The sequence below is a fragment of the Amblyraja radiata genome, chromosome 5 (assembly GCF_010909765.2).
Source record: "Amblyraja radiata isolate CabotCenter1 chromosome 5, sAmbRad1.1.pri, whole genome shotgun sequence".
NCBI classification, from domain to species: Eukaryota; Metazoa; Chordata; class Chondrichthyes; order Rajiformes; family Rajidae; genus Amblyraja; species Amblyraja radiata.
The window spans coordinates 74,634,136-74,649,461 of record NC_045960.1 but is presented as its reverse complement, the minus strand read 5'-3'; the positions used below and the strand labels follow the sequence as shown (position 1 = coordinate 74,649,461).

Here is a 15,326-nt window from a genome sequence, read left to right as displayed (position 1 = left end):
CCAAACAATGTCTTTGTGGGTTAGGTGGCGCAGTGGGGCCGATTGTTCACTGAAATTTGGAATGAATTTCCCCAAGTAGTTTACCATGCCAAGGAATCTCTGTAGGCTGAGCACGTCTGTGGGTGCGGGTAACTCGGTAATTGCAATAGTCTTTGATGGATCAGGTTTGAGGCCATCACTGGTAAACATATGACCCACGTAGTTCACCTCGCTCACTCTGAATTTGCACTTTTGGGGGTTGAACTTGAGGTTGATCTCTTTGGCACGGTCCAGAACTTTCCTTAACCTCACGTCGAGTTCTTGGACTGTTTATCCAGCAACAAGAATGTCATCAACAATGATGGAGCATGGGTAACCTGCAAATAGTTGTTCCATAGTGCGCTGAAATACTTCACTTGCCGAATTTATGCTGGATGGCATACGCAGACATTTGTAACATCCAAAGGGTGTGCTGAAAGTGGTTAGTTTGGAAGAGTTGTGATCTAAGGGAATCTGCCAGAATGAACTCTTGGCATCTAGAAGTGAGAATACCGTTGCCTTGCCCAGCTGTGCAGCAACATCTTCCATTGTGCGCATGGGATACTGTGGTTGTTTGATGGCAGTGTTTAAATCTTTAGGATTATTGCAAATCCGTATTTCTTCCTTATTCTTGTTCGTTTCTACTACCATGGTTGAGACCCAATCTGATGGGTTAACGACAGGGGCAATCACACCCAGAGTCTCCATTCTGTTTGGTTCATTTTGTATGCAATCCCACAAAGCATGGGGAATCCGGTGTGCAGGATGGACAAGTGGTAGGACCTCAGGGTCGGTCGTGATTGTGTACTTGATAGGAAGCTTGCTCAGCTTGTCGTCAAAAAGATTACCGTATTGTGCCAGGATCTGTTGAGTAAAGCCACATGTTGCAGACAGTTGAGGAACTACCGTACCGAATGTGACCAGACCTAGGTCGTTCCATGCGTCAATGCCTTGCAGAAAAGTCACTTTTTCTCAGACAATAAAAAAGCTTAGATTGTAGACACGTGACTCCAGATGGCACTGTAACTCGACTCTTCCAACAGGGAGCACTGCACCTCCTCCAAATGGAAGTAAAGTGGTGGCAGTCTGATTGATGACCTCGCTTTTTCGAATTCTGTTGAGCTCAGATAAGGACAGAACGTTGCAACGAGCTCCAGTGTCGAGCTTAGCAATAACACTCATCCCGTTAATGAGGAGAGTGACCATGGGATCTTGGTGTTTATGAGACAAGTCCGACAAGGAATGTATATTTATACTCTGTCTCTCGATAGCAAGCAGCATGTCCTCGTTAGTCAGAGAGGTTGACGTGGGAGTTGGGACTCAAATTGGGAAAGCTAGCAGTCAGTGTGTGAGGCAGGAGGCAGAGAATGGTAGCACTCTGACCCAAAATGTAGGGGAGAGAGAAGAAAAAGACAATAAACAGAGAATAAGAGAGGGTGGGTTTCTTAAATGTGTCTATTTTAATGCTAGGAGCATTGTAAGAAAGGTGGATGAACTTAGAGCCTGGATTGACACCTGGAATTATGATGTTGTGGCGATCAGTGAAACATGGTTGCAGGAGGGCTGTGATTGGAAACTAAATATTCCAGGATTTCGTTGCTTCAGGTGTGATAGAATTGGAGGGGCAAGAGGTGGAGGTGTTGCATTGCTTATCAGGGAAGATATTACAGCAGTGCTTTGGCAGGATAGATTAGAGGGCTCGTCTAGGGAGGCTATTTGGGTGGAACTGAGAAATGGGAAAGGGGTAGCAACACTTATAGGGGTGTATTATAGACCGCCAAATGGGGAGCGAGAATTGGAAGAGCAAATATGTAAGGAGATTGCAGATATTAGTAGTAAGCACAAGGTAGTGATTGTGGGAGATTTCAATTTTCCACACAGACTGGGAAACACATTCTGTAAATGGGCTGGATGGGTTGGAGTTTGTAAAATGTGTGCAGGATAGTTTTTTGCAGCAATACATAGAAGTACCTACTAGAGAAGGGGCGGTGCTGGACCTCCTGTTAGGAAATGAGACGGGTCAGGTGGCAGAGGTATGCGATGGGGAACAGTTCGGGACCAGTGATCACAACACCATTAGTTTCAATATAATTATGGAGAGGGTCAGAACTGGACCTAGGGTTGAGATTTTTGATTGGAGAAAGGCTAACTTTGAGGAGATGCGAAAGGATTTAAAAGGAGTAAATTGGAACATTTTGTTTTATGGGAAAGATGTGGAAGAGAAATGGAGTACATTTAAAGGTGAAATTTTAAGAGTACAGAATCTTTATGTCCCTGTTCGGTTGAAAGGAAATAGTAAAAATTGGAAAGAGCCATGGTTTTCAAGGGAAATTGGACACTTGGTTCGGAAAAAGAGGGAGATCTACAATAATTATAGGCAGCATGGAGTAAATGAGGTGCTTGAGGAGTATAAAGAATGTAAAAAGAATCTTAAGAAAGAAATTAGAAAAGCTAAAAGAAGATATATAACCATATAACCATATAACAATTACAGCACGGAAACAGGCCATCTCGACCCTTCTAGTCCGTGCCGAACACGTATTCTCCCCTAGTCCCATATACCTGCGCTCAGACCATAACCCTCCATTCCTTTCCCGTCCATATAACTATCCAATTTATTTTTAAATAATAAAAATGAACCTGCCTCCACCACCTTCCCTGGAAGCTCATTCCACACAGCCACCAATCTCTGAGTAAAGAAGTTCCCCCTCATGTTACCCCTAAACTTCTGTCCCTTAATTCTCAAGTCATGTCCCCTTGTTTGAATCTTCCCTACTCTCAGTGGGAAAAGCTTATCCACGTCAACTCTGTCTATCCCTCTCATCATTTTAAAGACCTCTATCAAGTCCCCCCTTAACCTTCTGCGCTCCAAAGAATAAAGCCCTAACTTGTTCAACCTTTCTCTGTAACTTAGTTGATGAAACCCAGGCAACATTCTAGTAAATCTCCTCTGTACTCTCTCTATTTTGTTGACATCCTTCCTATAATTAGGCGACCAAAATTGTACCCCATACTCCAGAATTGGCCTCACCAATGCCTTGTACAATTTTAACATTACATCCCAACTTCTATACTCAATGCTCTGATTTATAAAGGCCAGCACACCAAAAGCTTTCTTTACCACCCTATCTACATGAGATTCCACTTTCAGGGAACTGTGCACTGCAATGAGGTTGCTTTGGCAAGTAAGGTGAAAGTAAATCCAAAGGGTTTCTACAGCTATATTAATAGCAAAAGGATAACGAGGGATAAAATTGGTCCATTAGAGAGTCAGAGTGGACAGCTATCTGCAGAGCCAAAAGAGATGGGGGAGATATTGAACAATTTCTTTTCTTCGGTATTCACCAAGGAGAAGGATATTGAATTATATGAGGTAAGGGAAACAAGTAGAGTAGCTATGGAAACTATGAGATTTAAAGAAGAGGAAGTACGGACACTTTTGAGAAATATAAAAGTGGATAAGTCTCCAGGTCCGGACAGGATATTCCCTAGGACATTGAGGGAAGTTAGTGTAGAAATAGCAGGGGCTATGATAGAAATATTTCAATTGTCATTAGAAACGGGAATAGTGCCGGAGGATTGGCGTACTGCGCATGTTGTTCCATTGTTTAAAAAGGGGTCTAAGAGTAAACCTAGAAATTATAGACCTGTTAGTTTGACATCAGTGATGGGCAAATTAATGGAAAAGATACTTAGAGATAATATATATAAGCATCTGGATAAACAGGGTCTGATTAGGAACAGTCAACATGGATTTGTGCCTGGAAGGTCATGTTTAACTAATCTTCTTGAATTTTTTGAAGAGATTACTCGGGAAATTGATGAGGGTAAAGCAGTGGATGTTGTATATATGGACTTCAGTAAGGCCTTTGACAAGGTTCCTCATGGAAGGTTGGTTAAGAAGGTTCAATGGTTGGGTATTAATGGTGGAGTAGCAAGATGGATTCAACAGTGGCTGAATGGGAGATGCCAGAGAGTAATGGTGGATGGTTGTTGGTCAGGTTGGAGGCCAGTGACTTGTGGGGTGCCACAGGGATCTGTGTTGGGTCCACTGTTGTTTGTCATGTACATCAATGATCTGGATGATGGTGTGGTAAATTGGATTAGTAAGTATGCAGATGATACTAAGATAGGTGGGGTTGTGGATAATGAAGTAGATTTTCAAAGTCTACAGAGAGATTTATGCCAGTTGGAAGAGTGGACTGAAAGATGGCAGATGGAGTTTAACGCTGATAAGTGTGAGGTGCTACATCTTGGCAGGACAAATCAAAATAGGACGTACATGGTAAATGGTAGGGAATTGAAGAATGCAGGTGAACAGAGGGATCTGGGAATAACTGTGCACAGTTCCCTGAAAGTGGAATCTCATGTAGATAGGGTGGTGAAGAAAGCTTTTGGTGTGCTGGCCTTTATAAATCAGAGCATTGATTATAGAAGTTGGGATGTAATGTTAAAATTGTACAAGGCATTGGTGAGGCCAATTCTGGAGTATGGTGTACAATTTTGGTCGCCTAATTAGAGGAAGGATGTCAACAAAATAGAGAGGGTACAGAGAAGATTTACTAGAATGTTGCCTGGGTTTCAGCAACTAAGTTACAGAGAAAGGTTGAACAAGTTAGGGCTTTATTCTTTGGAGCGCAGAAGGTTAAGGGGAGACTTGATAGAGGTCTTTAAAATGATGAGAGGGATAGACAGAGTTGACGTGGATAAGCTTTTCCCACTGAGAGTAGAGAAGATTCAAACAAGGGGACATGACTTGAGAATTAAGGGACTGAAGTTTAGGGGTAACATGAGGGGGAACTTCTTTACTCAGAGAGTGGTGGCTATGTGGAATGAGCTTCCAGTGAAGGTGGTGGAGGCAGGTTAGTTTTTATCATTTAAAAATAAATTGGAGTTATATGGACGGGAAAGGAATGGAGGGTTATGGTCTGAGCGCAGGTATATGGGGCTAGGGGAGAATACGTGTTCGGCACGGACTAGAAGGGTCGAGATGGCCTGTTTCCGTGCTGTAATTGTTATATGGTTATATGGGAGTTACGTGGGAAGGTTCTGACTGTGAGCTGTCTTGCTGTAGCAGGTGCACTGATTGCTTTGTCTGCACTCTGTTCCCACGCGAGCAGCAGCAGCGGATGAAATGGTTTCTGAGTTTACAGTAGTAGCAAACTTTTCCATAGGCCGGGCATTGTTCACGAATGCCTGCATGAGATCCTCCACAGTTCACACAATTACTGATGAATCCGACACCCGATCTACTGGGCACTTGTGAAGGCTGGTGCTGGGCCTGATAAAACATGCCGGCAACATTTACATCATAGGCAGGGTGGGGACCCAACACCAGAGATTTAGTGTGAGAGTCTGTCATTTCTGCAACACGACAGCGATTCTCAGCCCTTTCCAGAGTGAGATCTGCATCACAAATAAGTTCATCACGCACCTTGTCATTGAGAATAATATAAACCAGTCTGTCACATATAAGACTATCACACAGATTTTCAAATAGCATCGGTTGGCGATGTGCTTTAAAGAACTGATATAGGCTTCAACAGGCTCACCTTGCCTTTGGCTGCGCGAAAATAATCTGTGGCGCTCCATTAGCTGATTAGTGCTTAGCTCACACAGCTGTCTGAACTTGTTCAGCAGGCAGGCAGGGTCATCTATAGATTCTGCCGGGACTATTTGAACACCTGCAGCGTCTACATGAGCGGGGCATAGTGGAATCTGCGGGCACGTCGAGTGGCTTCTGTACCAGCCAGGTTGAGGAGAATGGAGGCACGAATGTCTGGCGCTGCAGCATGATGCGCTGCATGGATTTTCACGGTGAAGTACTCTTCAAAGATGCGCCAATGCTTGGCGAGGTCACCATCGAACACTAATGGTTCAGGCTTACGAAGTGTGCCAGCCATAGTAAAATAACAAACTGACAAAAAAACAGACTAAAATAAACTGAAACCAACTAGGCGAGTAATGGGTCCGTGATCTCTGATCATGTTGAATGATCAGACTCACACATAGAGGTTAGAACTCATAGTCTTTATTGCAGCACAAGCAGAGGGAACACAACGTGCTTTCATCCCCTTGGTCCGCTTCAAATCTAAAGAGAGAGAGTGATGCACCGGCTTATAGGAACGGCTGTGCCCAGGGTCGGGATGAAGATCTGAACTGGACTACATAAGGAATGTGTAGCATGCATAATCTGTGTGGTTATATATATATATATATATATATATATATATATATATATATATATATATATATATATATATATATATATATAGTAAAGACATACTAATCTACAGTAACTGCTCCCATTCTCTGGCCTATGAGTACTATGGTGGTAGCAAATACTTCAGCTTCTGATTTAAAAACTCACAATGGTCTTCATAAGGCATAATTATAATTACAGATAAATGGCTTGCACAGCATTTATTTTAGTCAGCAGTACGCACCAATCAGCCCACTATTGCCACTTTAGCTGCCATTGGTTACCAGGCAACCATAAATCCTAGTCGTTTTGATATTTTAGAGACCTATTTTCTTTTAATTCAATCTCTGCGTGGTAGGACAAAACCAGATTACACCTCGTACAGAATACAAGCTCTTTAATTGCATTATTATTGAAAGAAGGTCCATTGTTTCAATATAGTCAATATTAATGTATCAAGTAACTCAATTTCAGTTTTTAAAGATGTCCTACTTAGAAATCACACTAGATATAATTATCTCATATTCTGAACACATTATGGTAACTAGGTCTATAAACCACAGGAGGTAGAAATTTACTGTCAGGGCTGAACACGAAACATAACAACATCTCACCAGCCACCTGCAGCCCAATACCCTCCACCCTTTGGTTTTTGTTTACTTTAACAAACTGAATATTGAGTGGGAATATAGTTGATGGCGAGTGTGGTACCACCTACTCAGTGCCATTACTCAAGAGGAATTATTACCTCTAAACAGAAACAGGACTTTCAAACATTTGTCTCCTACTTTAAACAACCAATTCCACAGTCAATAAATATGTACCTTAGCTCTTGGAGTGCCAATTTATTTCTCATTCGGACTTCTTCTGTTATTGGGTAAAACTGGAATATCAATAACCCAATGACTATTAGTCCTGTAGGTGCTGCTCCCACTAACAGTTTCAGGGTGAAAGCCACAGGAGGGGGCTGAGTGCATGCTCCAGTCTCATAGCCTGCAAAACTAGAACACAAACAGGTCTCACTGTAATACTTTTTGGACATCTATTCTTGTGTATACATTTCTCACAGCATGACTCTCAACAATATGAACCAGAGATAATTGGTATTGGAAGTGTTATTTCAAAGTACTTGCAAGAGTTATGGGCCTGTCCCACTTGGGCGACCTAATCCGCGAGTGCTGGCGAGTTTGCCCTCGACTCATACTCGCAGCAATGGTCGACACGAGGTCGTAGGAGGTCTTCGTAACTCTCCTTCATGCGCGAGAGTGGTCTCCGCGTGCTCGAGGCCTCAGCTAGGTTGCGGTGTTAAAAAAATGCCCGCAAGTAAAAAAAGGTTGCCATGGAAAAAATCAATACTTTTTTTACTCATAGGTTTAGTTGTAGTGGGTCGTAGTAGGTCGGCATGTTAATCATAGGTAATCAAGGGTAGTCGAAGGTGGTCGAAGGTAGTCGTAGATAGTCTTCATCATAGATGAAGGGAGGTCGAAGGGAGGTTGAAGGAGATCAAAGAAGGTCGTCTTCACTCCACTATTCGGTGTCCAATTTTCCCGAAGTTAGTCGTAGCTAGTCGTAGCTAGTCGAAGCTGGTCTTCAATATAGTCGAAGGAGGTAGAAGGAGGTCTTCTACATAGTCGAAGGAGGTCTTCAACATATCATTTTTTCTAAACTCGCCAATTAGGTCGCCCAAGTGGGACAGCCCCTTTAGGTGAATGAAGTCAAAGTAAATATTGCCATTAAACATCAAATTGGAATGTATCAACCAATTTTGACTAAATTACTAAACTGCCAATGCCACAGTTACTTTCACTCTATAATGTATCATCCTATTGCCTTTCCTTTGAATTGTATCAGTGAATGGATAGTAAAAAGCAGTCATTATCAAAAGATGTCTAAGTTAACTGTGATAGCATTGATGCAGGGCAGGATAAGAATGGGATTGAGAGAAGTGGACACAAGGAACTGCCGATGCTGGAATCTTGCATGTAACACAAAAGTGCTGGAGTATCTCAGCGGGTCAAGCAGTATCTCTGAGGACATGGATAGGTGACGTTTCAGGTCGAGACTGTCGACTGGAATTGAGTTAGCATGATGAGAAATCTCCACTCTGCACCTTGATGAGTGTGAATTCTACACCTGCATATACCTAAAATTATTCTCCATATATCATAAAATTAAAAAGGAACGTATCTTTAACGTGTTCCTATTCAATTTAGTGCACTGGGGAATTAATGAGATCTGTGTAGTAAGGAGCGAAATGACGAGCTGTATACAAAACACTTACTCAAGGCTCAGTGTTGAGAACCCAAGAGAAACACCAGCAGCAAACTTAGTGAAGAAAACGTAAAATGAACAAAATATAGGTTCTAGTCCTTTTATGAATGGGTTTTTAAGTCTAAAATCATCAACGACATCCGGCAGCAAGGACCTGCAATGAAAAACAAACAGATATTTATGTAGGATATTTGCAAAGAATAATATTCTCAAGTTGCACAATGACAAAATGGCCGCACATTCTTTACTTGAGAATGCAACTGTCATTTATTGTGTAGAATTGCTCATTTACTTTGACTACCCAGATTGATGATGCTGATTGGAATTTAAAAAATGGTATTCCATTGTGTGTAATGGGCCCGAAAATCTGCACATCGTAAAAATCTCCCACTGTGCCCACCAATGGAGCAATTTAGAAACAGCTGCGGTGGCCACATTTTGACAAGATTCCTGGCACCTTTGTGAAGAACTGTACACATAAATCATCTGAGTTTGTGACTGGGGTGAGAAAGTGGTCTGCCATTCTGCCTCATTCTTTCCCCACTTTTATCTGCAACCAACCCATCATCAGTCCAGGTTGGTTTGCCAGATGTGTCAGACTGTGACATGTGCAAGGTTACTGCAGTAGTAGAAATGCTGTTCTTTTCCCATGGATTAAATGTCCAGACGGAAGATTTTTTTCCAAAAACATGTACAAATATCTTATTTATAAGAGAATAATGATTTGAATCAGAATCAATGGTTCCAATTGAGGTAGATAAGTTATAGAGAGCTTTGAGACAACCTAAGTATTTTATTTAGTCTCTTGGTTCAATTTATATTGCCTTTTATAGAAAATGCATTTTAATTCAAGAAAAAAAAAGATTTAATGTAAAATTTTAAATTGATTTATTCTGATTTCTGTTTAATGTTACCTAAGTTTGAAAGACAGTGGACTGGAGCGTGCATGAGAGAATGTGTCAAACAATCATCAATGCAGTGGGCATGAGTGATGTCCAGGCTGTAGGGAGTGAAAAGAAAGGGTCATCCCCTGGATCGCCGTCGTGGCCTTCTGATAATCTGTGCTGTTGAAGGGCTTTTCAAAGAGGATTTGCACTCGATGCATTTGCCTGGATGATTGTGGCTTCAACAACATTCAAGAAGCTCGACACCATACAGCCTGCTTGAAATCACAACCATGCACAGCAGTAGCACTTTGTACCATCTGCAGGATGCACTGCAGCAACTGACCAAGATTCATTAGACTGTACTTTCCAAACTCACAACCTCTGGCAGCTGGAAGGCCAAGAGCAGCAAAAGTATGGAAACATTGCCAATTGGAAGTTGCCTCCAAATCGCCCACCATCCTGTTTTGGAAATTCAATCGCTGTTCCATCGCCATCACATTCACTCTCACTAACAGGACTGGGATATAGCCACAGCTCAAGGACTGCAACCATTCAAAGAAGCAGCTCACAACCACCTTTTCAAGGCAATTGGAGCCAGATCAATTAGGACCAGATAAAGATCGATTAGATGCTTGCTCAGCCTCAGTCCACATCCCCAATGCAAAAACGTAAGATAAAAGATGCAGCAGTGGCAGCTGGTGTAAAGCTGTGAGGTTGGACAGAAGCTTGTGGCCTGTCACTGGACAGAATGTTGAAACTTGGGACAGAGCAAGAGGTCAATCCTGCAGCCTGTGACCTCCTGCATGTCCCTGACTTCTACCCTGCAGAGCATGGAGCTCCTTACTGTTGCCTATGGAATTGTTACAATACAATACGAAACAACTTTATTTATCCCATGAGGTAAATTGATCTGCCAATAGTCATAAATTGATCAGCAACAGTGCACCTGCCACACATTTTTAAAGTGAACTGTAACACCTTTCAATGTAGTATTTTCTGCTTGTTGAGAAAAATCTTAGAGACATTTTGTCATCTAAATGGGTAAGGTAGGAACTTCGTCAAGGCTCCACCCGATACACAATTGTAAATATAGATTAAATAAGGTAGACATGCTACTTGCACAAATTACAGCGTTTTTTCAAAGTTCTGGTGATGGTAAAAGGAGCCCAAGAGAAATACATGTCCAGCAGCAGCAGCACAGGGTGCTATCTGGGAAGTTTGCACATCCTTCCTGTGACTACATGGGATTCACCCAAGTACTCCAATTTCCTCCCACCCAAAGATTGCTGGTTGGTTAATTGATTACTGTAAGTTACGGCAGTTGGGTGAGTAGGTGGAAAAGCAGAGGTGAGGTTGTAGGCATGTGTGAAAAGATAAGTGAAGGAATGGAACTGCTGGGAATAATCTCTGAAAGCTGGGACAGACTCTTTGTCTTTTGCAAACTGCATTGGTGTGCATTCTCCGTTTTTTAAATATTGGAAGGTAAAAATGAGTTACCTATTGGTAAAGCATATACACCCTAAGGGCAACGGATGAGTTCCATAATTCAGCCTCTGAATCATCCAGGCCTAAATGTGCCCCCTGTTTAGTTGTTACAGATGAATAGCCCTGAGCTTATTTCCTGTATACTTTACAGAATGTTTTGACATGATAAGTAGCACTGTTTGTTCTCACAAACAATGATCATTTACAGCAGGATACCAAAGAAACAAATGAGCAAGATCTTCAGTACAAGTTATACGCCCACATCTGGATTCTAAAATAGTCTTGGATTTGAGTTAACATTTTTTTGTATTCTTGCTTCCCAAAGCATTGACAGCTAGGTAGACTTGATGGGCCAAATACCCACCTACATCATGAGGCAATGTGAGAAAAAGTTTCATGTGCACATTTTACTAGTAAAAAAGTGGATTATCTTCCCTAGGGTAACATTATACTAGAAACATTGTACATGCAGTAAAATTGGTTTTATTTTGAGGCTGGAAGGTGTAAATGCAGAGAACACTGTTATTTATAAATATTCATAAATGCTTGAAGGTGGCAGGGCAAGTTGATGAAGCTTAAGGAAGCATAAGGAATAACAGGTTTGAAAAATAGACCTTGCAAAACGATGCATGAAATGAATGATAAACCTATCTAATGAATTGATTAGACATTAACTGTATTAACGTGACAATTCTGGGTACCACACTTCAGGATAGACATCAAGGCCTGAGATGGGATACTGAGGGGTAAAGCCAGGGATGAGGGGTGACATTTACGTAGGTCGAATTAAGAAGCTGGGATTATTCTCCTTACATCAGAAAAGGTTGCCTAACAGCTTTGAGAAAAGTTGAGCGACAAGTAAAACAATGAGGGGTTTTGATAGAACATTATCTAGTAATGATATTCTTTGCAGTCACCAGAGGCATTTGCACCACTCTCAGTTACCGCTGAAGCCACTGAAGGATTTAATGTAGCCATATCCTGGCCAACTACCCCAAACACAACTATTTGATATGGTGGATGAGTTTGTTCTAGACTAAGTGGGACCTGTTGGGCCCCATCCCTCAATGTGGGGGGGGGGGGGGGGGGCACGGGGTCGGCGCTCATCCCGGAGACAGGCGGCCCCAGAGACAATCACCCCCATCACCCCCCACAAGGAAAATTATGGAATTTATGGAGGCAATCAATCGTCCTCACGTTGGGGGGCGGGGGCTGGAGGGAGGGGGCAGTGTGCGGGGACCGAGGAGGGGTGGGAGGCGGGGGGGTGGGGGGCGGGGTGGGGGGGATCCGCAAATGGGCATCTTGGCCTGGCCCAGGATCAAACCCACAGGGAGATCCCTCCCCCCGATCGTCCCTCCCCACTCCCTGCCTTGTGTCCAAACACCAGGATCATGGGACTAAAATGCAACCAGAACTTGAGGATCAGCCCCTTCAGATATTCGTACAGGGGCAGCAACCTCACACATTCCATATACACGTGGAACACGGTCTCTACCTTGCCGCAGAAAATACAGGAGGCCGGCGAGCCCATGAACCGGCCTGCGCAACACTCTCTACCACTCTCCTTCCCTCTCTCCCTCTCATTCTCTCCCTCTCCCTCTCTCCCTCTCTCCCCCTCCCTCTCACTATCTCCCTGGATGGCAGTTTAGGCCAGGCTCTCTCATAGATGAACTGAGTCCCAGGCCAATTTCAATTTTAGAGACCCCCAAACCAAGATCAAGCAGAGGCCCCTCAATTTTAGAGGCCCTCAAACAAGATCCCTTTGAAGCAGACAGGCATGAGGCTGAGGTTTTAAAGCTTTAATTGTGAATAACTTGTGAAATATAGGATGAAATCTTGTGAACCTGAGAACGGCGTGAATGGTAAAAATGTGAGTTAGAATATGTAAAAATTTAAGCGCCAAATCGTAGTGTTTTGAGGAAGATACAAAACAAACATACATACAGACATACAAGATCAGACATTTATAGGTATACCAGACCAAGTGGGACCCGTTGGGTACCTGTCACACGGGAGGCCTGGTCCCCCAACACAACCCATTCCCCAACGCAATATTCCACCACTCACCCATAGCCCCCACGGGAGGCCTGGTCCCCCAACGCAACCTGTTCCCCAAAGCAATATTTCACCACTCACACATAGCTGACAACTGCGCAGGAGCTGTTCGTTTTGCCTTATTCACCCTCCCTCATTTTTAAACTTAAAAAAAAATGCAACTGCATTTGCTAGCTAGCAGAACTCAGTGTACTGTGAGTATAAAAAAAAAGCAACTGCATTTGCTAGGGCTAGCAGGACTCAGTGTACTTGGATAGCAACAATACTGCGAGCAGGGCTACAATCTCATTGTGACGTCAAAGCTGTAAACACAGGGAATAAGCAGTTATCTTTTTCCAAGTTTTTTCAGATTTTTGAACATTTTGATTAAGAACTCGAGAAATAATGCACAAATTTTTCAGATAAGACAATTTTGAACTCCAAGGGATAAATCCCTAACGGAATATGTAAACATTTTACTATTAGCGTGTCTTTTTGTTCGAGAAGATGTGGTTATACACACACAGACACACATCCACATACAAGATCAGAGTTTTAATAGTTACTAGACCAAGTGGGAGTGTTGGGTCCCATCCCCTCAACACGCAGTTGCGGGGTGGGGGGCGGCCTGCGGTGTCACGCCATCGTGACATTGTGACACCATTGGCTCATTTATTTTCAAAGATATTTCAGATTTGTGAACATTTTCATAAATAACACGAGAAAGAAAGTATTAACTTTTCAGATAAGACAATTTTGGACTCCACGGGATAAAACTCTACAGGAATATGTAAATTTTTTACCGTTAGGGCATCGTTTTTTCGAGCAGATGTGATCACACACACACACACACACACACACACACGATCAGAGTTTTAAGTTTATATAGATAAGAAGGATATGACGGATATGGATGGATAGATATGCATCGACAATAAGCCAAACAAAACTGTTTGCTGTTGCTTTACAGGCACAATTGATGGAACGGCAAATAAATATACTATAAATTATCAGTTATTTTAAGTAAACCACATCATGACAGTGCAAAAATCTAATGCATGTTGAGCAGCAACAGTTATGAAAAGTCCGTAGTGGCTTACTACTACTGTAGGCTTGTGGTTACAGTTGTGGAAAGTGCTTGAAGAACCTGATGAGTGATGGGAAGTAGTTCTTTAACTTGGAGATAATAATACTCATGCTCCTGTACTTTCTTCCCAATTGTAGCAGCAGAAAGAAGGCAGTGAGGCCTAGGTGGTGTGTATCTATCATGATATAAGCTGCCTTCTTGATGTATCACTTCCCGAAGATCCCTTCAATAATGGGGAGGTGAGTACCCATAATGGAATAGGCTGTACCATTTTCTGTAGCCGCATGTACGAATTACTGAACCAGGTTGTGATGCAACCTGCATGTATACTCTCCACTGTACACCTGTAGAAGTTCAGTAAAGCATTCGGCGATGTGCCAAATACTTTTGTAGAAATAAAGGTGTTGGCTTTCTTTGTCTGCTTTTCTGCTAGGTACAAGAAAGCAGAACAAATAGAAACCCTTGGAAGAATGATCAAAACCAAAACCTGAAGAAGAACCAGCTTAGACTTCACCATTTCCTCCATCATAAATTTGGAAATACTGTATGTTGTTTAGATAATTGAAATTTTTATTGCAAACGTATAAAAAGGAAATTAGATTTGAGATATGAGCTTCAAAACTGAATAAATATTGTCAATAGTGCTGAATTTAGGACAGATAGAAAAACAAGGTGATTGGAAACTAAATATTTCAGGATTTCGTTGCTTCAGGTGTGATAGAATTGGAGGGGCAAGAGGTGGAGGTGTTGCATTGCTTATCAGGGAAGATATTACAGCAGTGCTTTGGCAGGATAGATTAGAGGGCTCGTCTAGGGAGGCTATTTGGGTGGAACTGAGAAATGGGAAAGGGGTAGCAACACTTATAGGGGTGTATTATAGACCGCCAAATGGGGAACGAGAATTGGAAGAGCAAATATGTAAGGAGATTGCAGATATTAGTAGTAAGCACAAGGTAGTGATTGTGGGAGATTTCAATTTTCCACACATAGACTGGGAAACACATTCTGTAAATGGGCTGGATGGGTTGGAGTTTGTAAAATGTGTGCAGGATAGTTTTTTGCAGCAATACATAGAAGTACCTACTAGAGAAGGGGCGGTGCTGGACCTCCTGTTAGGAAATGAGACGGGTCAGGTGGCAGAGGTATGCGTTGGGGAACAGTTCGGGACCAGTGATCACAATACCATTAGTTTCAATATAATTATGGAGAGGGTCAGAACTGGACCTAGGGTTGAGATTTGTGATTGGAGGAAGGCTAACTTTGAGGAGATGCGAAAGGATTTAAAAGGAGTAAATTGGGACATTTTGTTTTATGGGAAAGATGTGGAAGAGAAATGGAGTAC

The 15,326-nt window shown here is 42.4% G+C and overlaps 1 protein-coding gene across 1 annotated transcript in view; it reads right to left on the bottom strand.

Moving 5' to 3' along the window:
• The window catches only part of mfsd2b (major facilitator superfamily domain containing 2B), an 83,256-nt gene that overhangs the window by 6,484 nt on the left and 61,446 nt on the right, over positions 1-15,326 (bottom strand). The window contains exons 12-13 of the mRNA XM_033022069.1: positions 8,502-8,645; positions 7,045-7,221 (exon numbers count right to left, since the gene is read on the bottom strand). Coding sequence (XP_032877960.1) covers positions 7,045-7,221; positions 8,502-8,645 — 321 coding nt within the window. The remainder of the gene's footprint in view (positions 1-7,044; positions 7,222-8,501; positions 8,646-15,326) is intronic.